A 26,518-nucleotide genomic window follows, 5' to 3' on the forward strand; every position below is an offset into this window, starting at 1 on the left:
CCTTGCGGTCCGTGCTGCAGCCATACTCTCTTGTTTCTGGAACACATGCCACCCCAGCTCGAGCCCCTGGCATCTGCCATTCCCTGTGCCTGGGATGCTGTTCCCCCAGATGGCTCCTTGGCCAGCACCCTCACTTCCTCAAATATTGAAATATGCTGAAAGTTAGAACCTCAGTCCCAAACACTTGAACCCTTTTCTTTTCACCCCAGCACTGTTGCCAGCTGTCTATTTGCACAACAACGTAATTAGTGATTAGAGTTTCCACTCATCTTCCCCAACTAGAAGTCAAGTATGTGAGGACAGTGATTGGGGTGGGGCCAACAGACACACAGGTGCTCAGCGGGTGTTTGCTGCTGAGTGAGTGGCTGCTGTGGGCACGACCCCGTGCCAGGCAGGTGTGTGAAAAGCCCCCTCATGAGAGAGGACGCAGATTGGCAGGTGCGGTAGGGACGATTCTGGAGATGTGGCTGGGGCAGGGGCTTACCTGCCTCTGGTGGGAGGAGAGTACAGTTCAAGAGGGGCTGCGCCAGCCGGGTCAGGAAGGAGGGCTGGCCGGGGAGGGGATGCAATGAGAGGGACCCTGGCGTGAGGTGAGAGCAGTCAGAGCTCCAGGCTGGGGGCCTGGGCTTTGGTACGGTCAGGTTTGGCTGCCTGGCCAAGAGCAGACCGAAGGGAGTAGGCGGCCGTTAGGGGAACTGGAGGCCATCTGCCACCTTCCTCCTTCAGAGAAGGGATGTGTCCTGACTTGGGGCAGAGCAGGGGCAGACAGCAGCAGTGTTGGGTCCCGTATAAGGTGTGAGGATTGGGGTGCGGAAGAATGAGATGGAGGAGGGAGCCAGGCCTGGGCCATCCCCGCTGTGGGGGCCCCTGAAGAGCAGCAACTTTGGGGCACAATTTGCCAGGGTCTGTCTGGGCCTTGAGGCTCAGATTCTGAGAGTAGTGGCACTCCATCCCACTAGCAGGCTGCTGCCGATGCTTGTGTTTTTGTGGCTGTCACTTGTGACTTAGTAGTTGCAAACTGCCTTCCTTTCAGGCAGCGTGGCTGCCCTCCCAGGTAGGATGGGTGCAGAGACGGGGCTTACCTGCTGGGACGGAGCTGGGGCACGAGGCGAGCACAGCCTGGCAGGCAGCCGGCTCTCACAGCACTGGGCTTAGTTCCGAGGCCCAAGGTGGAAGGGAACGGGCCACCAGGGGAGCAGGGCCAGAAGCCGACTCAGGCCTTGAGCAGCCCACCGGGCCCTCTGAGACGCACTGACCTCGTTACTCAAAGGGGCCCGCAAGCCACCCTGCATATGTACGGTAGCGCACGGACACTGGGGACACTGCCGTGGCCCTGGCATTTTGGTAACTTGTCTTTCACTGATGGCAGACGGAGCCAGCCTCTTTCAGCACTTCCTGGATTCATACCAGGTCATGTTCTTCACGCTCTTTGCCCTCCTGGCTGGGACAGCTGTCATGATCATAGGTGAGGCAAGGCCGTCTGTGTCTTCAGGTCTGCCCCCACCCCGCCCCCGTCCCCACCCGCTCTAACAAGCCGTGTGTCCTTGCAGCCTACCACACAGTCTGTGCGCCCCGGGAGCTCATGGTACCTGCAGCCCTCACGCCCCGAGCCAGCCCTCGGCACAGCCCCCACTGTGAGTAGTCCCTCCTCAGGCACAGCCAGGCAGAGCTGCAAGGAAAGAGGAGGAGCCTTTGGGGTGGGGTGGGGTCAAGGCCCTGAACCCCAAGTCTCAGCAGGCCTGTGCCTGGGCAAAAGGAGCAACTAGGCCTGAGGCCCAGAGGACAGATCTGGGAGTCAGGAAGGGGGGATGTGCTTGCTGCTAGTTCTGGGTCAGTAAGAGCTTCCCCAGGCAGAGCCATGCAGGGCAGAGGGGCCGGCAGCCGGGAGCTCTGTCTCGGCAGGTGTACCTGCTGGGCCTGCAGGCCCGCCTGCTGGGGCCTGCTACAGAAAGCTCCAAGCTGGGATTGGACCAGCTGACTCTGAGAGGAGGATTCTGGGCAGTTCTGATGAGGGTTTTCCCAGAGAAAGAGGAAGGGCAAATCCTTGTCCTTTCAACAGCTCAATTGTCTCTATGGTGGCCCAAAGGCCCTGGTGACCCCATACAACTCCAGGAGGCACCTCTCTCTGTAAGTGGGTATCCCCTGAAACTGTGCAGTCCCCAACCTGTGCAGCTGTACACAGCAGCCCTTTATGTCTCCTAATTCCCATTTCAGCGTTCTCTCCCCTACACAAGGGTTCCTTGAGTTGGTATCTATTGGCCCTGTGGGGGGCCATGGATAGGCTTCAAGGAGGTCCATGAATTGTGTTGAAAGAGGACACAGTTTTGCAAATAGAAGCATCTTCCTGGGAAACAAGATCCCACACACAACCTGGACTCCTAGAACCGGAGCGTTCTACCTGGCCGCCTCTCACACCTGTGAAACAGGCCCAAGGGAGGCCGTGGGGTATGCGGCAGCTCACTGCCCTGGACGCTGGGCTGCATTACGCAGCAGGTTCTTGCAATGACTCTCTTCCTTTCTAACCACTTTTCCCAGCACATGCCTCCTTGTGTGTGTTGGGTCCACACTGGGGTCTGGGCACTGCCTCCAGACACTCCAGACTGTGCCCGCAGCACTCTCACCTGAGACGCCGGCCACACCCAGCCGCACAGGTGCCCCGGGCACGGACCCTGCCAGGCCATCCTGAACCCGCAGCCTTGGCTCCCAGCCTGGCTCTGCAAGTCGGGCCACACCCTCGTCCTCCCGTGTCCCCCCCTTCCAGATCGGGCCAGCTCGGCAAGCCCCGTCCTTGCCCTCTGCTGGCTCGGGAGGCCTCAGGGCAGTGTGAGGAAAGTGCCGGGCTGTGAGGCAGGCGCCCGGTTCTGACGCAGAGCGGACGAGTGCTGAGGCGGCTCTCCCTCTGGCTCTGCTGCTCACTGTGTCTTTCTTTCCCCCCAGATGTTGCTGCCTCCTCACCAGCGTCTCTCAACGCACTGCCTCCTGCTCGCAAAGCCAGCCCGCCCTCGGGGCTGTGGAGCCCCGCCTATGCCTCCCACTAGCCCTGCAGGGGCTGGGTCAGCAGGCCGGCCTGAGCCGCACCTCGTGCCCCTCCAGGACAGGGACACCCCTGCTGCGTTGATGTTCTTGCTGGAATGGGCCCCTCCAGGCCTGAGCCCCTGTCCCCAGGCCTACTTCCCCACCCCTCTGTGTTGGCAGAGCTGGAGTTTAGGCCGTGCTCACTGGCGTATGCTTGCATGGAGGAGTTTTAAGTTTGTGTGGTTTTTTCCTCCCAAGTCTTGCAAAGCTGAGAATCTGGCTCATTCCCTTCCACGTGGTTGTCCAGGATTTCTGGACAACGTTGTGTCTTTACTTTCCAGCATCGCTGAAGTGCCCCCCTCTCAAGACGCTGAGCAGTGAGAAGCTCTGGTCAGTTGTCTGCAGGTGACGTTACTGTAGTGCGCTCAGGGAAAGGATTGTCTCATTATTTTGGGGGGTTTTTTGGCAGTTTTTTTCACTGTGAAAACTTCTCTCCTAGTCTGGAGGCTGCTAGGAAATTTGGGGAGCAAATGGATGTGAGTGTCCTGTGCCTGCCCCGCCACTGCAGGGGCAGCCTCGGGAACCAGCGCCCTGGGGCCCCAGGCGGCGAGATGCCGGGAAAGCCCGTGAGCGGACGCAGGGCCGCTTCGCCCTCTTTGGGCCACTGTGAATGGAACTCGGCCCTCTGTGGTTTGTTGTTGCATCAGCTGTTGCGACACGTGGTGGACTTGGCTTCGTCCCCACAGGGATGTCCCAAGTGGGGGTCCCTCTCTCTCTCTCCCTGTCCTGGCCTCTCCATCAGCTCGGTGACATGCAGAATCATCCTGAGGAGACCGTCCTTGGGATGGTGGCAGGGGTCTCCCTTCTACGTGTGCGTTTTGAGAAGCTGCTGTATTCTGTGTCAGCACAAAGACCCAGGGTTATCTGCTCGTCCTTTGACGCTCCAGCACCCCAGCAGATCTGAGCCGTTGGCCTGCCTGAGTGACAGCCACTCCAGCCGTCACCTGCTGGGCCCAGGCCCCAGGCAGCTTCCCAGTGTGGGCCAGCGAGCGGGTGCTGGCCGTCGGGGCCTGCCCACCAGCAAGGGGCTCCCTGAGGGCCGGGGGAGGAGAAGACCATTCAGAAAACTCCTCTTCCAGCTCCTTGTTCCGGATCTCAGACTCTCAGAACACGGGCCCTCTGCTCTAGGCCCAGGCACTGTGCCACCCTCAGGGAGACCCAGGGGCTCAGGCCCCAGAGCTGTCCATGCATGGACACTGTGTGTGGAGAGTCCCGTCCGACTCTGAGGATCACACGTGAATCCACCTCAGTCCTCGAGGACTGGCCATGCCACTGAATTTGCTGAAGCTGGAGGAAGGAGGAATGTGCCTTGCGTATGGCCTGAGCTCAGACTGACAACCTGGGTGTAAACAGGAGCCTTGCTACTTGGTCTGTGTAATAAAGCTCTGCATAATTTCTTAACAGGGGTGTGATCAGTGCTGGGATTTCACGCGTCCTGCCTGGGGGTGACCAAAGCCCTGGTGACGGGTTTAGGGAGCAGATCTCCCTGGCACTTCCCCTCCCCCTCCGAGAGACCAGCCCCGGCAGGAGCTGGTGCCTTCCCTGTAGGAGGACAAGGCAGCTCCACCTGCATGTCACCTGGGCACCTCTCCTCCCTGCCTGCTCCTTCCTTGGCATCACCCAAACATGTCTGACTCCTCCCCCCAAGGAAACCCCCCTGTCCCCGGCGCCCTGCCCACCTGGACTGCTGTGGCCGCCGCTTCCTGCGGCAGTGCTGCCTCCCACCCCACCCTCCCAGAGCTGCGCTCCCAGGGCCTCGGGCCTCCGTCAGCCCTCTGCAGCCGACCCCTGCCCCTTGGTCCTCCTGCCTTGCCACCAGCTCCCGGGGTTGTCCTGTGCCGGCCTCGCTGGCTCAGCCCCCTCACCTGCTCTCAGGCCCCGCTTGATCCCCAGCCGGTGTCTACTGAGTGCCCACCAGGCATGGTCCCTGGGAGGGTGGCTCTGCTCGTGTCCCAAGTCACAGGTGTGGCTGTGGATGCTTAGGGAACTCAGCCTGCCCAGGGTCGGCCAGCTGACAGGAGCCTCTGGGTCCAGTCCTCCCCGCCACCCACTCCTGCTTCTTCCCAGGGACTGAGCCGTGACTGTGGGCACAAAGCAGCCAGAAGGCGCACTGCCTGCCCCAGCGTGGTTTGCTGCTAGAAGCCAGCACGTGGCAATGTTTGGGGCACAGCAGCGGGGCGGAAGGGCCTCCTACAGGGAGGTGCCATCCTCACCCGTTCCCTGTCCGGCCAGTCTCCAGGTCCCACAAATCCACCCTCTCCTTGTTTCCATGACCTCTGCTCGGCCCAGGGAGCCCCTCCCAGACAGCATCCCCGCCTCACTGCCCTCCCTCCCAGACCCTGGGTGCACGCCCAGCAAACTGCGGTTCCCAACAGGCCCTGCTCTGCCCCTGTCCCTGTCCCCACCCAGGTTTTGAGGTCAGACAGAGCTGGGGTCAGTCTGGATCCAGCTCCTCCCCGCTGCGTGCTGCTCTGGCCTCTTCTTCGCTCTGGGCTTCAGTTTTCTGTTCCGTGAGGCGGGCACAGCAGTGCCTGCAACGTCCCTGTAAAGTCAGATGAGATCTGTGTGTGCAGCCCCGGCATGTGCTCCCCTCCCGAAGGAAGGGGCCCTCTGACTCTCGGAGGGGCAGACAGGGAGGCAGCGGGTGAGGAGGAGGCCTCAGTTCCATCACGCAGGGCGGAAGCACCAACCGCCCGGCCCTGGAGAATGGCGGGTAGGAGGTGACGGTGCAGAAACGCTTGGGGGGCGAGTGACAGCATGAGGACTGTAAGCCCTTGGTGTGGCCTCCCTGTGTGGAGAAGCTACGTGCCGTGGCCCAAGAGCCTCTGCAGGCACCAGCAGTGCCCTGCTCCTGGTTTCCCTGGCTGGAAACGGGGGAGCACGTACCCCACGAGGATCCATGAGGACTGAGGGAGCTGACAGATGCAAGGTGCTGTGCCCACATGCACAACTGTCACTGTCGCTGTCGGACAAAGCTGGCACTGGGCCCACAAGGAGCCCAGATGGAGAGAGATTGGCAGAGTGATGAGGTGGGGAGACAGCAGGAGGGAGGGTGGTCCCCTGTCATCACAGCATTTCCCCGTACTGTGTAGCTGTCATCTGACTCTATTACCCTTCCCTGGCTTGGATGACCTTGAGGGTGGGAACAGGTCTGATTCCACTATGTCCCTAGGACCCTACACACCAGAAGACCTGGAAATTGTTCACCAATGTCAAATACTGAACTTGGGGCCTGCTTGGCACATAGTTAACCCTCCACGTCAGCATTACCCTGAGGCCGCCCTCAGAAATACAAAGAGGCTGCCAGGATCCAGGCATCACATCACAGCCATGCACAGCAATGTCCAGAATAAGTATTGCGGAGAGACAAGCTCTCCCTGTCTCCTCCCAAGGACTGAAGACATCTTTCCTGGAAGACATCTTGCCAAGCAGCTCCCCCATCCCGTGTCTGGGGTTGTCTCGTGGCCGTTCCTGGCCCTTGGCTGGGGGCTGGGGAGGGCAGGGGGTGCTGAGGCCTGTGCACACTCATCCTTCAGGGCCTGCCTGCTGCACGTCAGGAAGTCGATGCCTCCGCTTCCTTCAGATAGAAAGTTCCCACCAACAGCCCAGCTGGTTTGTGTCTGGCAGTGACGGGCTCCTTCCCTTCCCCCCCTCGGATGGACTGGGGCCTGGGAAGCCTGGGGTCTGAGCTGTGTTCTCTAGGGACAGGCATTGCTTTAACGCACGTGCAGGGACAGCACATGCGACTGCAGCCGGGGGCAGCCAGGTCTTGCCAGCAAGTGAGTGCACCCAGCAAGGCACGTGGACAAACCCAGGTGACACAGCATGGTTCAGCTTTCTGTTCCCAAACTAGCCAAGCAACTCTCCATCTTTAAGGGGGCCAGAAAAGGCTTTTAGCACCATTTAGCACTAAAAATATGGTATTGCATGTAGATTTTTTTCTCTAGAATTCCTAAGTTTGGCCAAAAATAAACTCTCTGTCTCTTTCTGTCTGTCTCTACATGTGTTTGTCTCTGTGCATGTGTGTGTGCTCACATGTGTGTTTCCTGCAGCCACAGGCATTCTGGAAGTGACACATCTCCAGATGGGACAACACCCACCAGGAGAGACACAGACCCTGGGGCATCCAGGGCTGGTAGCAGAGGTCTAGGCCGGTGGGAAACACGTGGCCCCTTAGCGACCAGCTGGCTGGGGGTCTAAGCCCACCTTGTTCTGGGGCCAGAGAGAAACCATTTTACCTCCCTGGACTGCAGTAGTCCCCTCACCTGCAAAGTGGCCTCCTGACATCCGTCCGGCATACCACCCAGAGTGGCTCGCAGCAGGAAGCAGGTGCCAGATGCGTCACCATTCCCAGCCCCTCAGCCTCCCCACGCGCCCTCTCCCACGTGCCTGCGAGGTTCCTCCCGCCGTGCGACTTGCTTTGGCCAGTCGAACGTGGCGGGAGTGACGGCGAGTCAGCGCTGTTTCCGCTCGCCCTGGGTGTGCTTCTGTCGCTGACAGGCTGATCAGGACAGCCGGGTCGCTGCTGGGCCATGGAGGAGGGAAGACACCAGAAAGAGACAAACCTGCCCATCCCAGATCAGCCGACCTGCAGCCCCACGGCTGCGAGAATAGATGATGTTCAACACGCCGGCTGTGGGGATGGCTTGTTAGGCAGCGTCACCGCAGCAGGGGGTGGCTGGCACAAAACACGGTGTGGCTTCCTTTCCAGCTGAATCCACGGAAGGCGGAGATCTGCTGTCACGGGCCCTTCCCTTCTGCTTACCCTCCCCTGGGCTCTGGCTGGGGCCTCGCCCTCAGCCTCTCCTTCTGGGACAGGTTTCCTGGGTGTCCTGCCTCGGGCCTGGCCAGGCACTCAGGCACCTCTGAGGACAAAGGGCACAGGTAGGCTGTGTGACGGGCCTTTCCCTCCCCGAGCTCCCACGTCCTCCTCTTTGGGGCAGGCTGCGTGAGGGCTGGCAGCGTGGCCCTGAAGGGTGCGTCGCTCCATGCGCTGGGTCCTGTGTCCAGACTAAATCACCCTGCCCCAGCCTCCCCCATTGCATCTCTCATGGTGGAGACTGCACAGGGAAGGATGGTCTCCGGAGGGTTTGTTGAATGAATACATGAATGAATCCCCATGCAGTGACTGTGGCTTTTCCCCAGCTGTGGGGCTCTACTTTCCTAGAAAACCCTGAACTTCAGGCCAGCGTGGAGAGGAGCAGGGGTCAGGGAGGCACGGAGCCATTTGCCTGGGGTCAGGCTGGAAAGTGACAGAACCAGAGTTTGAATCCTTGCAGACTGGCATCAGCATCTGCTGTCCACAGAGTTCCTGCCTCTGCCCACCTGGGCCGGGGCCTCCACCGCAGGAGGGTGGAGAGAGCCTGGGCCTGCACCCCACTGACCTTAAAGCAGCTCGGCTTCAGACTATCTCATGGATTATTTTAAAATCATAAGAAAAAAAAATTCAACATAGAAAAAAATTCTTTAGGCCAGGCACAGTGCCTCATGCCTATAATCCTAACACTCTGGGAGGCTGAGGTGGGAGGCTCGTTTGAGCTCAAGAGTTCGAGACCAGCCTGAGCAAGAGCGAGACCCCGTCTCTACTAAAAAAATAGAAAGAAATTAATCAGACAACTAAAAATATATAAAAAAAAAAAATTAGCCGGGCATGGTGGTGCATGCCCGTAGTCCCAGCTACTCGGGAGGCTGAGGTAGGAGGATCGCTTGAGCCCAGGAGTTTGAGGTTGCTGTGAGGTAGGCTGATGCCACGGCACTCTAGCCTGGGCAACAGAGTGAGACTCTGTCTTAAAAAAAAAAAAAAAAGAGTGCTCGCTTTGGCAGCACATATACTAAAATTGGAACGATACAGAGAAGATTAGCATGGCCCAGGCAAATTCGTGAAGCGTTCCATATTTTTAATGGACACACTTGAAACTCTGTCTCGGGGCGATGCAGGGGGGCATGGGCAATATACATAACCTAAACTGAAATAAAGAAAAAAAGAAAAGAAAAAAATTCCTTATAAAAAAATTTTTATAAGAAATTTTAGTCTGGGCATGGCGGCTCATGTCTGTAATCCCAGCACTTTGGGAGGCCATGGTGGGAGGATGGCTTGAGCCCAGGAGTTCAAGGTTGCAGCGAGCTATGATCTCACTGCTGCACACCAGTCTGGGCAACAGAGCAGGATGCCATCTCTAAGAAATTTAAACAAAAATTTGTAATAAACTTTTTCTCATAAGAAAAAGATTTTAAAATAAAAAAAATTTTTTAACAGAAAAATACAAAGAATAATATAACAAACCCCCAATACCCACCACTCAGTATGGGCTATTGTTAGCTTCCAAGATGTGTTGTTTTTGGTTTTTGTCTTTCACTTTAAAATTAAAAAAAAATAAAAGCAGGCAGAAGAACCAAAAAATACAAATATGACTCAGTTAGCCTCTGCCCCCTACCCCTTCCTCTCCCTTCTCAGAAGCAACCATTTTATAAATTTGATGGCTATCTTTCCAAAGCAACTTTTTTCTTAATAAACATTGCTATTAATAAATATCATTCTTTTGTGTGTTATTTTAAAATTTTATGAAATTATGGTCAGACTTGGTAACATTCAGCATCTTGCTTTTTTTCTCTTAGGTGTTGTGCACCATTCCATCGCATAGCTGCAAATTCAATTTAATTCTTCATTCCCCTGTTGTTGGACAGAAATGTTGTTTCAGATTTTTGCTATAATAAACAATGCTGCAATGAACATCCCTGCCCAAGACTCCATGGGCACAGGGGCCAGAATGTCTCAAGAGTGGAATTACTGGGTGAAAGGGCATGCCCATTATCAATTTTGCTATATGCTGCTAATTTCCAAAGCATTGCACCAATTTGCACACCTGTCAGCTAGATATGAGTTTCTCTTTCCCCCTTCTTGCCAACACAAAATATTGTCATGCGTGTATGTTTACTTTTGTTGGTTTGATTGGTGAGAATGGCATTTTATGAGTTCAATTCAAATTCCTTGATTACGGTGAGGATGAGCTTTCTAGTTTGTTGACTATTGATATTCATATTTCCCTCTGTGAATTGTCTGTTCACCCAGTGTTTATTTATGTTTTTAGTTATTTCTTTGTCACTCCAAAAGAGAGATAGTATAAAATACCTATTCATATACCCAATTTGGTATTAGATGTATCAGTTAGCTATTGCTGTGTAACAAACTACCCCCCCAGTGTCATTGGCTTAAATCAGCTAATCTTAATTATTTCTCATGAGTTTGGCTCTGCTGTATACATCCCTCATCCTCCTCCAGCTGGGCCACATCCTTCTTATAGTGACAACCCGGATGCAAGGGACCACGTGGAAACACAACGGCCTCTGAGGGCTAGGATGGGATTGGCAGGCTGCACCTCATTCTATTGGACAAAACAAGTCATATATCTAAATCCAGAGCCAAGGGATGGGGAAATAGACTCCACCTTTTTTTTTTGTTTGTTTTTGAGACAGGGCCATGCTTTGCTGCCCAGGCTGGAGTGCAGTGGTGTGATCACAGCTCACTGCAACCTCAAGCTCCCAGGCTCAAATGATCCTCCCACTTCAGCCTCCCAAGTAGCTGGCACTGCAGGCCTGTGGCACCACACCTGGCTAATTTTTAAAAAATTATTTTTTATAGAGATGGCAGTCTTGCTGTGTTACTCAGGCTGGTCTTGAATTCCTGGCCTCAAGTGAGCCTCCTGCCTCAGCCTCCCAGAGTTCTGGAATTACAGGCACGAGGCACCATACCTGGCCCAGTCGCCACCTTTTGGTGGGAGGAGCTGCAAAGGCGCCAGGCAATGAATGGCATGAAGGGGAAGCAGAGAATCAAGGCAATTCATGCAAATCTCTCATGGTTGTCTTTTAACTTACTGTTTCTTAGTGATTTGTGGCAGCTCTTGATTTAAGATACTCTTTGGTGTGTTATATAGTGATAGCTTACAGCAGGCAGACTGCTCCCAAAATAAAATTTTGAAACCTACTAATTTAGTTCAACTCCTTTATTGTAGAGATGGGGAAACTGAGGCTCACAGATGGGAAGGAGCTGTCCCAGGGTCACACCCTGAGTGGGACACCACGTCTTAGCTTCCTCTCCTGACACTGAAGGTGTCCCCACTGGTCGGCCCACATTGGCCACAGCATCTAAGATAGTTCTTGTGGATGTGGCAACGAACCACCATGAGCGTTTTACCCTGTGATTAATTCTGGAGGGGCCAGTTTAGATACACAACTTTCACATCAAATGAAGGGAGCTATCTCAGTTAAAGAGTGAGAAAAAAGCAAAACCTGAGCCCACAGGTTTGGTGATCGGCCATTACTGTGTTAAGTTTTATGTGGTATGTAATTAGCAAATAAAACTCTGTGGAGAATTTCATTAGCAGCCTCATCAGGGGACCACTTTCATCTGGAGCGCATTCGCTGGAAGCAAATGAAGGCGGCTCATGAGAACCAGGCATGGGCTCGGGAGGCCTCGCCGCCCGTCCAGGCATGAGCGCCCTGGGGCGGCGGCTGCCCCGGCTGGGTCCTTCTCGGCGGAGGTTGACAGAGGGGGCAGGAGCCGCAGCCGGGGAGCCTGGCAGGCGGGCCCAGGCACCACTCGGAATCCTGTCTCTGTCGCTCACCAGCCAGGTGGCCCTGGGCCCCTCACGTCTGAGCCTCGGTTTCCTTGTCTACAACACGGTCATTACCGTGTCCCTCACAGGTTTGCCGTGTGGGCAAAACGAGCTCCGCTGCTGAAAACCCCAGCAAGGCGGTGAACAAACATTTGGTGCTCAATAAATATGAACATTTCTTCCTTCCTCTCCCTCGGTGGTCCAGGGCAGCCATCCCCAGTCTCTTGGGGTGGTGACACACAGTCCCCAGGAGTTGTTTCACAGCAGAGCCCTCCGCCGCTCGCCGGGCCGGCAGAAGTGAACCCGTAACTAAGTCCGGATGTCACGGACGTGGATGCTTCCAGCCGGGGCCTGAGGGTACACAGTGGCGAGCTAGAGGGCGTGGCCTCCCCCGCGCGGCTCCAACTGCCACGGCCACGTGGGACCAGAGCCCGGGGGCCATTCTTCTGGTTTCCCAGAGACTCTCCAAATTCAGTTTTATGAGGGTAAAAGCTCCCACATATAAAAAATGGCAATAAAATTCAGGTTTAATAAATACAAAAGCCTGCATGGGCCAGTCCTGCCCTCAGGCCACCGGTTTGCCATCTCTGAACGCTTTCCTAAGTGGTAAAAGCCGGGCGCGTCCCCACGGAGCCCAGCGTCCCGCGCCCCCTCCTGCCCCGCACGGCTCCGCCTCACGGCTCCTGGCAGAGCGGGGCACCCGCCCGCCACCTCGGGGGGCCGAGGCGGGGAGGCCCGTGGTGGAGACGCCAAGGACTGGCTTTCGCTCACCCGGAACCCAGGGTGTGAAGGTCTCGGCTTTCTCTGGTGACTTGCCCAGGGGGGACACAGAGTGGCTAGAAGCCGTGTGTCACAGGGTTTTGTTTTTCCCTTCAAAGTTGCAGATTTGAGGCTGAAGCATCTTAAGATGGAGAAGGAAGAGCTGCGCCCGGCTCCCTGTGCCCGTCCCACAGCGCCCCGGGGACAGCGGGCAACGGGGTTGTCTGCGTGGGGGGGTTAAATGTGTCAATGTGACCATTTCGTTGAGTTGGAAGGAACTATGACGTGCGGTTCCAGCGGCACGGGAGAGGGGACGGGGCCTCCTGGTCTAAGTCAAAGAGATGTGGCCGAGGGCTGCTGCTCGGCACCTGGCTCGGAGACAGATGCCCGCTGGCTGCCAGGCCGACGACCCTGTCCCCCAAGCCGGGGGAGCCGAGTGGCTGTTGTCTCCTCTGAGGGACGCTGGCGTCTGTTCCTGATGCCCTGCGCGTCCAGCTGTTCATTCTACTCGCGCGTGTCAGCTCCAGTTCCGTGCCCACAGCGTCCCCAAGGGGCTGCCGGCGGTGCGACAGGCGGGCTTCGCTGTGGGAGGAGCTTCTGTGGGGTGGAAGGTGCTAGAGCCGCAGAGGAGAGGCTGCGCCAGGCGATGGGCCTGGAACAGGCCCCTGGGAGGAGCCAGGCCCAGACTCTTCCAGCCTCGCGTGCGGGCAGCAGGGGCGGCGGGAGGCCGGCGGCGCCTGGGCTTGCGTTCTCGGCCACCCAGGGCAGAGCGTGGCATCTCGCGCTGATGGCAGACGCCCGGGCCCCCAGTAGGAGACGGCAGGAAGTGCTGGTTTGGGACGTCTCGGGTGACAAACCGCTGCATTCGAACCACAGGATTCCTGCCCTTCCTAGCCTTGGAGCATCACCCCCGGGGGCAGTTTGGCCGGGTGGGGACGCTCTGAACTCAGCACCCCTGGACACGAGGAGTCAGTCAGAGCGATTTTCCTCGGTGTGCCCGGGCCGCTTTCTAGGTTTCTCTTATATCGAAACACAAAATGGATACAGCCCACTCAGTAAACTTCACATAACTTTAGATTCTGAGGAGGTTGTTATTTAATTTGATTATTAAAACCTATTTTATCAAATCATGTCATAAAATATTCCACTCATGGTGAATCCTTATTGTATTCCATCCTATAAAATGGTTCTATAAATGAAACATACCATTAAACATAGGATGAAAAATTATAGATGTGGACTTAGAAAGGTTGGGGAAAATATAGTTTTGTTAAAATTCCTTAAGGGAGCAAACAAAAAGTTGTCAACCCTCTCCTGCAGGCAATGGGGAGCCATGGATTGTGCTTGAGCAGGGGTGTGACATGTTTGGAGAGAGGCTAGGAGGTTTATTGGATGGGAAAGTGTGTGTGTGAAGGAATCTCTTCAGAGGTAGCTGATGGGATGACCGGTCAGTCCAAGGGGTGTGGACGGGCCTGCATGTGGGGAAGATACATGTCCTTGCCTCGATTGTGCCCCTGTGTCCTGTAGCCAGGCTGCCCCTGCGGCCCCAAGGGACAACAGAAGCAGGTCCAGGCTTTTGCTTCTAGCCCTGACTGTCCTGCCAGGCCCTTCCCCCTTGGTGCTGACCTGAGGTGCTGAGGGTCCAGGCAAGGGAGGATCCCACGCCCAGCCCCCAGCCTGGCCCAGAAGCCCGCGCCCATGGGGGCAGATCTGGTGGCCTTGGGTGGGCTGCTCGGACTCAGCAGTAGGGAGAGCAAACCTCAGAGGCCGCGGCTAGGCTGGGTGGACGGGACAGCGGCCACGACCTCCCCAAAGCCCAGCTTGATGCAACCAGCGGCAACCCCACAGGGGTCTGGAGGACACAGCAAAAAGCTTGTCTCTTTTCCCTGCCCGATTCGAAGCAAGTGGCAGACAGACAGGGAGCTCAGCCCTGGTGAGCGCTAGTTCCTGGGAAATGCTGGAGAAAAACTGGAAGGAGAGGCTCCTAGTCCCGGGAGCCTAGACCTGCCACCCCACCTGGGCAGCGCTGTCCGCTGGCCACCTGTCCATCCGGCCACCCCTCCGGATCGCCTCTTCCCACCCACTTGCCACGGTGCCCTGGGGTCCTTCTGGCAGCCTCTGCGGATGTCCGTCTGTCCTGCTGATCTTCTTCCTTCTCGCACACTGGCTCCCCCATCACCTGACAGGAGCTTGGCGAGGCCTCTTCTCACCTCTGAAATCTCCCTTCCCCTTCCATCCTCCTTGAACTCGCTCCTCCTCCTCCTCCAGGCACTGCACAGAGGCCCCGGGAAGTCAGGCTCTCGGCCCACCCCAGACCTGTCGGCCAGAACCTGCTTCTCAGCAAGACCCCCAGGGACTTCTATGTACTTGTCTAATCTCAGAGTAATCTGAGTTAATCGAAGTAGAAAATGCAGAGAAGCAAGAAGAAAAGAGACATCACCTGCAGCCCCTTTCCTGATTGCTAACTGCACTTTCATTTGCTCTTCTTTCTGCCAAGAGTTTTTCCCTGTGCACAGGCACAGAAATAGCTTTTCCTTACAGACATGTCAGTAAGCTAGAGAGATTTTGTAACCTGTGTTCTTCATGCATGTAAACACATCAGGGCATCTTGCCATGTCGGTAACTACAGGTCTGTATCCATGACTCATTCAATTATACATTGACTCAGCAAATATTAAGTGCTTCCTGTGTGCCAGGCCCTGTGCTGGGTTCTGGGCTTACACCGGGGAATAAAACAATCATAGTCCAATTGGGGGAAAAGACAAACCACGACTCACACTGTACACAGAGCATTGCCAATGTGACGCGTTCCTGGAAGTCCCGTGTTACTGGGGCATTTGACCTGGTCAGGGAGGGTCTGCCTGGGCTGGCATTGGAAGAGTGAGTGGTGGTCACCCCAGTGGGGCGGGGCGGGGAGAGCGTTGCAGGCAGGGAGCAAGGGAGGGGTGCGGAGGCGGCTGGCGCTCACGTGCAGCACAGCTGACTTACCCATCCCCAGGGAGCGGGCACGTGGCTCGTTCCCAACGTGTTCATGTCACAAGCAGCACTGAAATGAACATCCTGGTGCAGACAGCCCTGGGCTTGCTGAAGATGTCCCCAACACGGCCTCCCAGCCGCAGGCACGTGCTTTCCTCTGGGTGGCTCTGGAGAGTCATTGAGGCAAAATCCCAACCTGGATTTACTCCCTGCACGCCCCTCCCGGAAGCAGCCACCCCAACTCTGTGCCTGTCTGTGCTCCAGTCCACATCAGAGGTGTCAACTGTGCTTGGCCAGGGACAGCTTGGGACAGGGACCAAAGGTGTTCTGAGGGCAGAAAGGATGAAAGCAGCTGAGGTTCCCTGCTGGTGGGAGGGTGGTCCTCAAATTCCTGCACTTACCTCACTGGATCTGGAACCACAGAGGCCTCCAACCCATCCCTACCCTCCCAGAACTCACTGTCCAGTGTGGAGACAGCCCAGGCATGCACCAGGGCCAGAGTGGGGACAGTCCTTAGGATGCTCAGACAAGACCCCACTCTGGTGGAGAGGAGCGGATGATCAGGGAGGACTCCCTGGAAGAGGCGTCCTGGATCAGGGTGGGCTAAGGCATCTTGAAGGACTAGTAAGAGTGAAAAAGGGCAGTGTTCCCAGACGAGGGAAGAGCACACACAAAGACAAGCAGGCAGAGGGCCAGGACCTGTGCATGTGCCCAGTGGCAGTGGTGGCAGGGAGGGCAAGGCCGAGGTCAGGAGAGTGTGGAGGCTGTGTGGCCAGGCTGGGCCTTCCGCAGGTCTGTCGTGGACATTAAGGTGAGTAAAGGGAGGGGCTGGACGAGGCCACTGTTTTCTGTCTACAGGAGCCAGAAGCCTGTGTGCCAATGCTGGCTCTGCTTCTCCTAAGCTGTGTGACCATGAGCGAGTTGCCTGACCTCTCTGTGCCTCTGTTTCCTCAGCTGGGAAATGGAAGCAATAGCAGTGGCTCCATCCTTCTCGGTAATTTGAGGATTCAGTGAATTAATTAATGGAAAGGACTTGGAAGAATGCCCGGCAGGTAGAGAACTTATTGGACCAAGAAGAGCTGACATCATTATTTGTGTTAATGCTGCTAATGTTATTACCAAGATCATCATCCTCTCAATGGCATCTGCCACGTTCATGGACATTCTGTGTTCTTAATCTTTTCCTTTAAATTGGTTTATTTTGAACTTGACTTTCTCCTAAGCAATCATATCCACAAAATCACAAGTTTTCTGACTTGTCAAAAATTGTTTCTAATTCACATTGAAACAAATCCGTAACAATTAACCTTTCAAAAGTGCTGTCCCCAGGACGTCCTGCGACATTGTGCCTCTGCAGTGGTACACGGACCCCCTGCGGGGAAACCCTGGCTCCTGCCCTTGGCCTTGTGCTCTCAGAGACCCCTCTGCAGCCCAGTTTCACCTGCTGCCAGGAACTCCCCCTTCCTGTGCCTGCTCCCTCCCAGCCCAGCCCCTCAGGCTAAGGTGCCTGGACACAGCAGCTGCTCACGGGCAGGCAACACGGTGCAGCACAGGAAGGGCTGGCCGGGGCCTCGGGAGGTCACTCACCTCTCTGAGCCTGTTTCCTTGGCTGCGGGGTGGGCGCATCGAAACCTCTCTTGCAGGGGCGCTTGTGCGTGTCAGACAACCCTGGACAAGCGTGTGTTCAACAGCGGCCACGCGCCTGCCGTCTGCGCGGCGGCCCTGGCTTCTCTCCCGGAGCTGGCATTCTAGTGGGGCGCGGAAAGGGCAAGACATAAGATGGTGTCAGAGGCCGTGCTAAGTGCCAGAAGTTGCATGGGACATACTTGCACTGAAAAGTCATTCATTGTTTATCTGAAATTCCAGCGTAACCGGGAGCCCTGCTGTATCCGGCAGCCCCAGTTGTGGAGGGAAGAGTGGGGGAGGAGAGTCGTCACAGGACGGGGCCCAGCAGGTCTGGGGAGGTGGCAGGACTTTATTCTAAGGGTCTTGATCAACAGGGGCTGAACCCTCCTGCCTCTTGCCTGGTGCACGTGCTCCTGGGTGGGTGATCTTTGCTTAGCGGGGGGCGTGTCTGTCAGGGGCCCCAGGACAAGCAACACCACACTAGAAAGACCCCTGCAACAGACGACTCATCCCAAGAACAGGCAAGAGAGCAGGGGCTGCTTCATGCTCTTAGGAGGCAAAACACCCCTTCAATAAGTGAGGGGAAGGGGAGGGGAGGCAGTAGTAGAGACTGAGTTAAAATTAGAATAACTGTGTTCTCTTAATTAGAAATGCAGTAGGTGCCGCGTGAATCCATAATGGGTTTCCTTGCAGACTTCTGGAAGGCGGAGGCCGGGGTCAGCTGTGTGAATATTCATGCGGAGCCAGGGATGGTCCCTGGGGATGCCAGCCTGCTGCCTGCAGGAGGGGCGCGGTGGGGCCGTCTGGGTGCCTATCCCTGCTCTGCCACCGGCTGAATCTCTACGTGACCTCAGGCCAGCCTGGCCCTCTCTGGGCCTCAGTTTCCCCATGTATGCAAAGAGGGACCCTGCCCTGTGGGAGATGGAGGGAGAGACCAAGTACAGGACAGGACACCAATGAGTGAGGGCCAGAGGGAGGGTTGGGGCCCCTCACCTGGGCCCTGGCAGCTTCACAGACGCATTAGTGCTCGTTGAATGAATGAATGAGGGCTCTTTGGCCAACCCATCCTTTTTGTGGGTAGAGCTATTTTAAGACTTCCGTGCCAGGTTCCGGGTTGGCATTTCCATACCACGTCACATCAAACACATTAAAAGGCACCCACATGCCTCATTAAATAAAATTTATGTATAACTGTACAAGTGAGGAGTTGAGATGCATTCACTAGTTGACTAATGTTATGTTCTGTGGGCATTTAATTAAACATTTATTCATTTTGAGGTGTCAGTGTGGTTTTCTCCCCTCCCTCCCCCATTCCCCATCTCAGATATGTTCCCGGACAAGGAGCCTTGTCTGCAGCCCCGTCTTGCCCTCTGCGGAAGGGGCAGGCTGCACAGGGTGCAGGGCTGTGTGCATGGCACCTTCGGTGCAGGCTGCGGCCGACGGGGCCCTGCTAGGGAGGAGGCGGCAGGTGGGGGGGCTGCCAGGACAAGCCCAGTGCTGTGCTGGCTGTCCCTGTCCCCCCACGATTGATGTGTGGGAACTTGGAGCCCAAGGCGATGGTATTCTAGTAAGAGGTGGGGCCTTTGGCAGGGGATTACAACATGAAGGCTCTGCCCTCATGAACGGGATTGGTGCCCTCATAAAAGAGGCTTCCGAGAGCTTCCAGGCCCTTCCATCTCTTCTGCCATTCGAGGACACAGCATTGGTCTTTCCCACCTTTGCCGGGGGGGGGGGGGGGCGGGGAGGGCACAGCACAAGGCTCCATCTTGGCAGCAGAGAGCAGCCCTCACCAGATACAGAATATGCCAGCACTGTGACCTCGGACTTCCTAACTTCCAGAACTGTGAGAAATACATTTCTATTCTTTATAAATGACCCAGTTTAGGTGTTCTGTCATGGCAGCAGGAGCAGACTAAGACACTCAGGTATCCCACCGTGGCCTCACCCAGGAGCCAGAGAGAGGAGGGGTGTGTCCCACGCAGGGAGCAGCTCTGTCAGCCTTCGCCACCTGGACGGACTGGAGCCAGCACAGAGGGGAAGTTACTCCAGGGGCCTCTCTGGCGACCTGGGTGGGTTGAGCTGGGAAGGTTCCCCCTCCCTCAGTGTTACTGTGGCAGGAACAACCCTGACTCCAGGTAGGAGGACGCTGTCCTGGGTGAGTGACATGTTACCTTATTTAATTTCATGGCTTCCAACATCCCTCGGCAGTAGGTATTATTATCCCCATTTTGCAGATGAGGCAGAGACCCGGGCGGGGGTTCGGACAAGCCCTGTGGGGCCCCTCGTACACCTGAGGCAAAGTCCCTGGCGTCTCTGAGGCTATGTGCCCAGAAGCACAGCAAATGCCATGGAGTGGTCCGTCCTTTCCATTTCTCTTGCTGTCCTTGTGATCATAGAAAGGAGGAGGTCTCAGGTAGGTGCTGGTAAATCTTTAACACCTTGTTAACACTTGCAAATCTCCCCTTTGAACAGAGACAGAGCAGGCCTCAAACTCAGTTTAGAATGACAACAATTTCCATTTCATTTTATGGGTCACCATCAATTTATGGCAAATGACAAAGTTTCATTATAGACTAACTATATTTTGTTAAGAAAACATTTAAGCTAAAGATATTATCAAAAAAAGAAAGTAAAGAAAAAAGTCAAAATATGTGTTTATAGTGTACCCACTCATTGCAGAGTTTGTGAAGTCAGTATTTCAGTGACTACATTTGGGGTTACACTGGGGAGGTCTGGCAGTAACACGCTGTGTGTCCTAAACAAACCCCTCTCCCTCTTTGTTTGCGGTAAGGGATAGTTGGCCCAGACAGCTCTGGCTAACGGTCTGACTCTGATGCCTCCCTTCTCTAATCACGTTCCCTTTGTTGCAAGGGAAGTTCAGAGTCTTGCATATCAGTCCAGCAGAGAATGGGCCAAAGGCACTTAAAACAGGGCTCAGTCCTGGTACTACGCCCTGTGTTCTGGAAAGGAAAAGATCTCAGGACCATCCGCGCCCCCCCCCCCCCCCCCCCCCCCCGCAAACTCACTATGCAATAGGGAAGGTCAAGCTTGGAGGCGGAGCCATGCAACAGCCCCCTCCAAATGTAGCCAGACCCCCTAAGGAGAGGTAAAAGGCCTCTGGCCTCCAGGTACTGCCCCAAAGGGCATTCATAAGGAAATTCCTTGCTGGACTTTCATAAACAAGAACACGCAAATTGTAACATTAGCTCTGCAGGCTGTCTAGCTCCTAAAGCTAAAGTCTGTTCATTCCACACTAATAATGTTGATTACAAGTTTGTCTTCCCAGGCGCAGAACAGAGACAAGACAAGATCCATCATTCTTCCACCTGGCAGGGACATGGTCATAATTCATTCTTCCTTTACTCCCTTTTTCTTTTCAAACTCACCTTATCTTGTGTAAAATGTAGCTTTCCTGAGCCTCATAAGAAGGTGCCCATTTGCCTCACTGCCCACCCCCTGCTCTTTCTCTCTGTGTGCCTCTCCCCAGAAATACTGACGTTCCCAAATCCCTCTATGGAGAAAACAGTCACAGATGCATCTGTGGCTTGTGTTTTTCCCAGTCGTGTCCTCAATCTTTGGCGTAATAAACCTCCACGGATTGAGATGTTTGCCTCAGCCACTTACTCTGGGTTGTCAGTACACGGGCTCCAGGAGCTTGGGGACAGGAGGTGAGGGAGGGGCTGCGATCCCCTGGAGGGCTGTGTGCAGCTGCTCTCAGAGTCTCTGTGTAGCCAGTTACCTCCTCCTGCAAGGTGAGATAACTGAGGAATGAGCATCCCTCCTGACTTACAGAGAGGAGGTGATTGACAAGGGATTGCAATAACCAACCCGTCCCATCTGGAGTAACCAAAAGATGCTCCTCAGCCACCCGGGCAGCAGGGGCCCAATGGGAGCCCTGAGGATGAAAGGCTTGGAGCATCAGGACAGGTGAGGTCACGAGAAATGGGGAGGAGGTGACAGGCAGGACTCCAACCCTGAGGGAGCTCTTGAGATGCTTTGCTTCTGGTCAGCACACACAGCTGGCTTCATAAACACCTATCTGAGAGTCTCTGCCTTTTAATAGGTGAGTTGGAGACATTAACATTTACTGTAGTTGTTGGCCTATTTGGACCTACTCAGCCATCTTACTTTGTATTTTCAATTAATCATGACTTCATTTTGTTTCATTTTTAAATTCAGTAAATTGTCTTTGTTCCATTTTTTTCCCTCTGAACTTTATCCAGGCTGTAGAATCAGTCTCCTTCCCACCTCTAGCCCATTGGTATTTTGTAAAAAGGCAAAATACCCGAGGAGGCCACTGTGAGCATTATCTGGAGTGTATCCTGGAAGCAGTCTGTACATACTCCAGCGCCTTATTCTGCACGTTCCTTCGGATTTTTACACCACTGGGAACATCCCAGGTTCAGTGCTCTATGCCTGGCTTTTGACAGTCTGTCCTAAGGGTCACCCCCATCAGTCCATGGACAGCCTCCCCAACCCCATTCAAGGCGGCAAAGGTTCCACAGAAGGGATTTTCCATAGTTGCTCTGAGCATGTGAGTTTATCTGTGGAATAAATTCCTAAAATTGGCATTGGCAATTCCAACTGACAATTGGGTGTGGGCATTTGAAATCCAGTTCCAGACTCTCCAGTTGTTCCACGAGGAGCTTGAGCTCACTGTCACCCCAGCCACGTCTGAGAGTTAGTTTTTATTCTCCCACATCCCCACCAAACAGGTGAGGGCCACCTTCGAGAACTAGCAGGATGAAAAGGCTCAGGAGCCAGACAGAGCTCCCAAGAGGGCTGGGAAGTCAAGGAGGGCTGCTGGGGGCAGGTGCCAGTGAACTGGGTCTTGTAGGATGACTAGGAGTTTGCTAGTCTGGGGAGGGTGGGGAGCAGGTGTCCGGGAGAAGGAGCAGCACGTACAAAACTGCAAAGGTGTGAGAGCACATGCTGTGTCCAAGCAAGAAAATTTAGCAAGTGGACAGGAGGGAACACGATGCCCAGTGACGAAGGGCAGTGTCAGGTGGGCCCTGCCCCCCTTTCTTCTGGCTGCCCTCTGTGATAGGGTACGAAGGCAGTTGTCACTGCAGGATGAGGTTTTGAGGAACAATCAATAAACCACCGGAAGTGGGGCAGGGTGGGGTTAGCAACACACTCCGGGCCTAGAGTTCAGGGTCACCACCCCATCCTGCCCCTAATGTACTGAATGACCTTGGGCAAGTCACTCCCCTCTTCAGTCTCAAGTTCCTCAGAGGGTGTCCTACACCCCACACCCCGTGTGTCGGGAGGGGCCCCTGTGCCGGGTTAGGGAGAGGCAGCTGCACCAAGCGGGGGCGTAGCAGGCAGTCATTGTCCTGGGATTGGGGGTCTCCAGCTCTCACCTCGCTCATCTTGTCTTGCTACCCACTTTGGGGTCCTCCGCTTTCTGCCCATGCCCCTCACGACGTCGTGGGTCTGTGTTCTACAGCGTGACTCGATGTCCCAGCACTGGCGTCAGTTTCCACGAGGCTGCTGCTCCTTGAGGCGGATGGGGCAGAGTGCCATGGCCCAGTGTCCTGGGGGCAGGTGAACACGGCCACGTCAGCACCTAATGTCAGCAACAACAACAGACGGCATCTGACAGTGGCATGGAGGGACAACTACAGCTGGGGGACTGGTTTCTGCCTAGCCCGAGAGGCTGGCTCTACGCTGCCTCCAAGGATCCAGGCAGGCTGGGGCATCCCTCATCCCTCCATCTTCCCGGCTTCAAGCCAGGCAGGGGGGTGGGGACAGCTGCAGGAGGTGACAGATGTGCCCTTGACGTATGAGTCATCCCTTCCTGGGCCCCTGTGTCTCCTACCAAAGGCAGAGTCTATTTCTCTCCCTTTGAACCTGGCTGGCCTCTCGATTGCTTCGGCCAACAGAATGTGGCAGAAGAGACATTGGGCACATTCTGTGCCTGAGTCTTAAGAAGCCCCTGGTCCCGACTCCCACAGCACCTAGGAGCAGTGGACTGAGTGAGTGCTGGAATTGTTCCAGAGCCCCCAGCATCAGGGCCTCCTGTCACACCTATGAAGGGAAGACAGGAAGGGGTCAGTCTAAGGGGAGGCGGCCACCATTCACCCGGGGACAATTGCAGCCAGGCGGGACCTGTCCAAGAGAAGCCCCAAATCTAGATTCTTTGTATGAAATCTCCTGCCCTTAAAATGTTGGCAACTGGTACTCGTTGTTTGAAAGCTCTGCCTGTCCTGGGCTGGGACGGCCAGCTGCCCTGTTTGCAACCTTTGCCCTGGGGTCCAGTTCAGTCTTGGGGACTGACAACCATGTCTCCACCATGTCCTTTGCACTGCTTCACACATCTATTCCTTCAGCAAGGACCCAGTGATTTGTGGCTTCTCTTGGCTGGAGGTTGCAGAGGGCCACCCAGGGGACAGCCCAGCAAGACTTCCCTGGGCAGTTGTGTCCTGGGCCCCAACCTAGCGCGGGGCTCCTGGGGGAATCTTTATATCCATCCCCACTCCCACCCCATCATTCTACTCCATAGGGGGCCCTGACAGGGACACTGAAGGAGAATGGTCCTGTTCTTAATTTGAGCCACTCTAGTTGGGATGTAGTCCCATCTCATTGTGGTGTTTTTACTTGTATCAGTTTTATTGAGATATAGTTAATGTGCCACCATTTTCATTACCCCATAAAGAAATATTCACCCTCCAATCCCACCACCTTCCTCTCCCCTGGAGGCCCTAGTCCCAGGCAACCGCTGATCTCCCTTATGCCTCTGTAGGTTTGCCCATTCTGGACGTTCCAGAGGAAAAAACCACACGATATGCGGCCCTTTGTGACCTGCTCCTTCCTCTTAGCATCATGTTTTCAAAATTCATAATGTTTTCAATTCTCTTGGGCATACACCTGGGAATGGAATTGCGGGGTCATGTGGTTTAAATGTTTGAGAAACTGCCAGACTATTTTCCAAAGCAGCTGCACCATTTTACATTCGCGGCAGCACTGTTTGTGGGTCCCAATTTTTCTGCATCCTCAGCAACACCTGTTAGTGTCTATGGTTTTTATTCTAAACAACCTAGTGGGCTTAAGTGGTATCTGGTGGTTCTGATTTGCATTTCTCTGCTGGCTAATGATGTTGAACATCCTTCCATGTGCTTATTATATCTTCTTCAGACAAATGTCTATGCAGATCTTTTGCACATATTTAAATTGTGTTGTCTTTTTTCTTATTGAATTGTAAAAGTTCTTTATATATTCTAGATACAAGTCTCTAATCAGATATATGATTAGCAAAAGTGTTCTCCCATTCTGTGGGTTGTTTTTTAACTTTCTCTACTGAAGTCCTTCAAAGCATAAAAGTTTTTAATTTCCAGTGATGTCTAGTTTATCTAGTTTTTCTTTGTTGTTTGTGCTTTTGGTGTTGTATCTAAATCACTGTGGTTTCAATTTGCATTTCCCTAATGACTAATGATGTTGAGCTTGTTTTTATGTGCTTATTTGGCACTTGTATATCTTCTTTGGTAAAATGTCTGTTAAAAACTTTTGCCCATTTTTAATTGGTTTTTTTTGTTTGTTTTTATTGAGTTATAAAAGTTCCTTATATATTCTACATACAAGTTTTTTGTCAGTTATATAGTTTGCAAATATTTTCTACCAGATTATGATTTACCTTTTCATTTTCTCAATAGCTTCTTTTGAAGAGCAAGTTTTTAATTGTGATGAAGTCCAATTTGTTGATTTTTTTTCATTTAGCATTCATGCTTTTGGTGTCACATTTAAGAAATCTTTGTCAAACTCAAGACCGTTAAGAATTTTTTTCTAGAAGTTTTGTATATTTAGCTCCTTCATTGGGTTTATGATCTAGTCCGAGTTAATGTTGCAGATGCTATGAGTATGGGTGGAGGCTCATTCTTTTGCGTATAGATATGCAAGCGTCCCGGCAACATTTGCCGAGAGACTATCCTGTCCCGCATTGAGTTACTTTGGCATCTTTGTCAAAAATTCATTGAATCAATTGAGTATATACGTGTGAGTCTACTTTTAGACTCTCTTCCATTCCATTAATTTGTGTGTGTGTCTCTCTGTATTCCAGTACCCGCTTGTTTTCATTACTCTTGCTTTATAATAAGTCTTGAAATCTGGTAGTGTAAATCTTTCAACTTTGTTTTTCTTTTTGGAGATGTGAGTGGGGCAGTTCGTATCGGATGGGGCTCCCTGTGTGTTGTATCCCAGGCCCCTGACCATTGAACACCAGAGAATCCTCAGTCATCGTGGTGACCGAAAGTGTCCCCCAGCAGATTTGCAAATATCCTGGTCTGGGACAGTATCACCTCCCAAAGAGCGTTTCTTCCTCAAAGGAACAAGAATCAGAGTAGTATCAGCAGTACCAGGTGTAGAGGAAATGGAGCAAACTCTTCCAATTTCTGAGGAAACTGATTTTTAGCCTAGAATTCTATACCCAGCCAAACTATCAATCAAGTGTGAGGGCAAAGTAAATACTTTCAGAGACACAAAAACTCAAAGCCCTAACCACAGGCTATCTCAGGGAAAATTGTTTGAGGATGTACACTGCAAAATAGAACATGAATCCAGGAAATAGAATACACAGGATCCAAGGAACAGCAGACCCAATCCAGAAATACAATGCCAAGAAGTCCCCGATGATATCTGTGTAGCAGGCCCAGGAAGCAGCCAGCCTGAATTACAGCAGTGAGTTGGCGAGCTCTCAGAGGAAGGTTTTTAAGGAGAAAAATGAATTTTCTACAGCAAATGGTAACATTAAAAAGACTGATGATCTTACTGAGAAGCTGAATAAGGATAACAATAGTAATAATTAATAAACGATTATATACAAAATGCTTCCCCTTTTCCTGTCTCCTCCTCCCAATTCTTGTTACCTTTGGTTTTTTTTGGATTGCATGCTTACATCTTCTTTTCTGTAGTTCAATTCAAATTACTTGGCCTTGAATTTATCATACTGGAAGAGCCAGTTATTGGTTTTTCAGATTTCAGAATCCATCTGTATACAAAGCAGGGAGACCTTAACTAGAGTTAACAGACTGGCACGTACATCCTATAAATCATAACAAGGTGAAAGTAGTGGTAAGGGACAGGAGAGGAGGGTAAGGAGAGTGTCCTGGGTCAACTCCCAGGGAGACATTTGGGATGGAGGTTTGTGTGGTGGAGGTTTCCTGGGGAAAGCTATTGGGCCTTGTATAGCAAGGGAGAAAGGAGGTGGGATTGGCAGACCGAAAGTCTGGGGCAAGGTGCAAACGCAATAGAGCTGATCCCGTGGGAAGTTTTGGAGCCGGGATGACCCAGGAGCTAGGCAATTGTCTTCCTGCATGGACCAGTCACTGGAAGAGGGCGGCCCTTGGAAGGGAACATCACCTTGCAGATTCCAAGGCAGATTCTACCGGCACAGGACAATTTCCCAGGAGGGTATGAGCTGTGAGCCATCAGATGCCAACATGCCCAGCCACTGAGGGATGAGGGCCTCATCTTGA

General features: G+C 53.8%; 1 protein-coding gene and 1 pseudogene across 2 annotated transcripts in view; both read left to right on the forward strand.

Annotated features, from left to right (window-relative positions):
• Positions 1-4,476, forward strand: part of LOC123638121 (nuclear pore membrane glycoprotein 210) — a 110,743-nt gene extending 106,267 nt beyond the window's left edge. For both annotated transcript variants that reach the window (XM_045551490.1, XM_045551491.1), the window contains exons 38-40: positions 1,370-1,465; positions 1,551-1,634; positions 2,938-4,476. In XM_045551490.1, the coding sequence (XP_045407446.1) occupies positions 1,370-1,465; positions 1,551-1,634; positions 2,938-3,038 (281 nt within the window). In that variant the 3' untranslated portion in view covers positions 3,039-4,476. The remainder of the gene's footprint in view (positions 1-1,369; positions 1,466-1,550; positions 1,635-2,937) is intronic.
• Positions 4,477-8,882: 4,406 nt separating this feature from the next.
• Positions 8,883-8,974, forward strand: LOC123639011 (annotated as a pseudogene).
• The last annotated feature ends 17,544 nt before the right edge of the window (positions 8,975-26,518 follow it).

The sequence above is a fragment of the Lemur catta genome, chromosome 5 (genome assembly GCF_020740605.2).
Source record: "Lemur catta isolate mLemCat1 chromosome 5, mLemCat1.pri, whole genome shotgun sequence".
NCBI lineage: Eukaryota > Metazoa > Chordata > Mammalia > Primates > Lemuridae > Lemur > Lemur catta.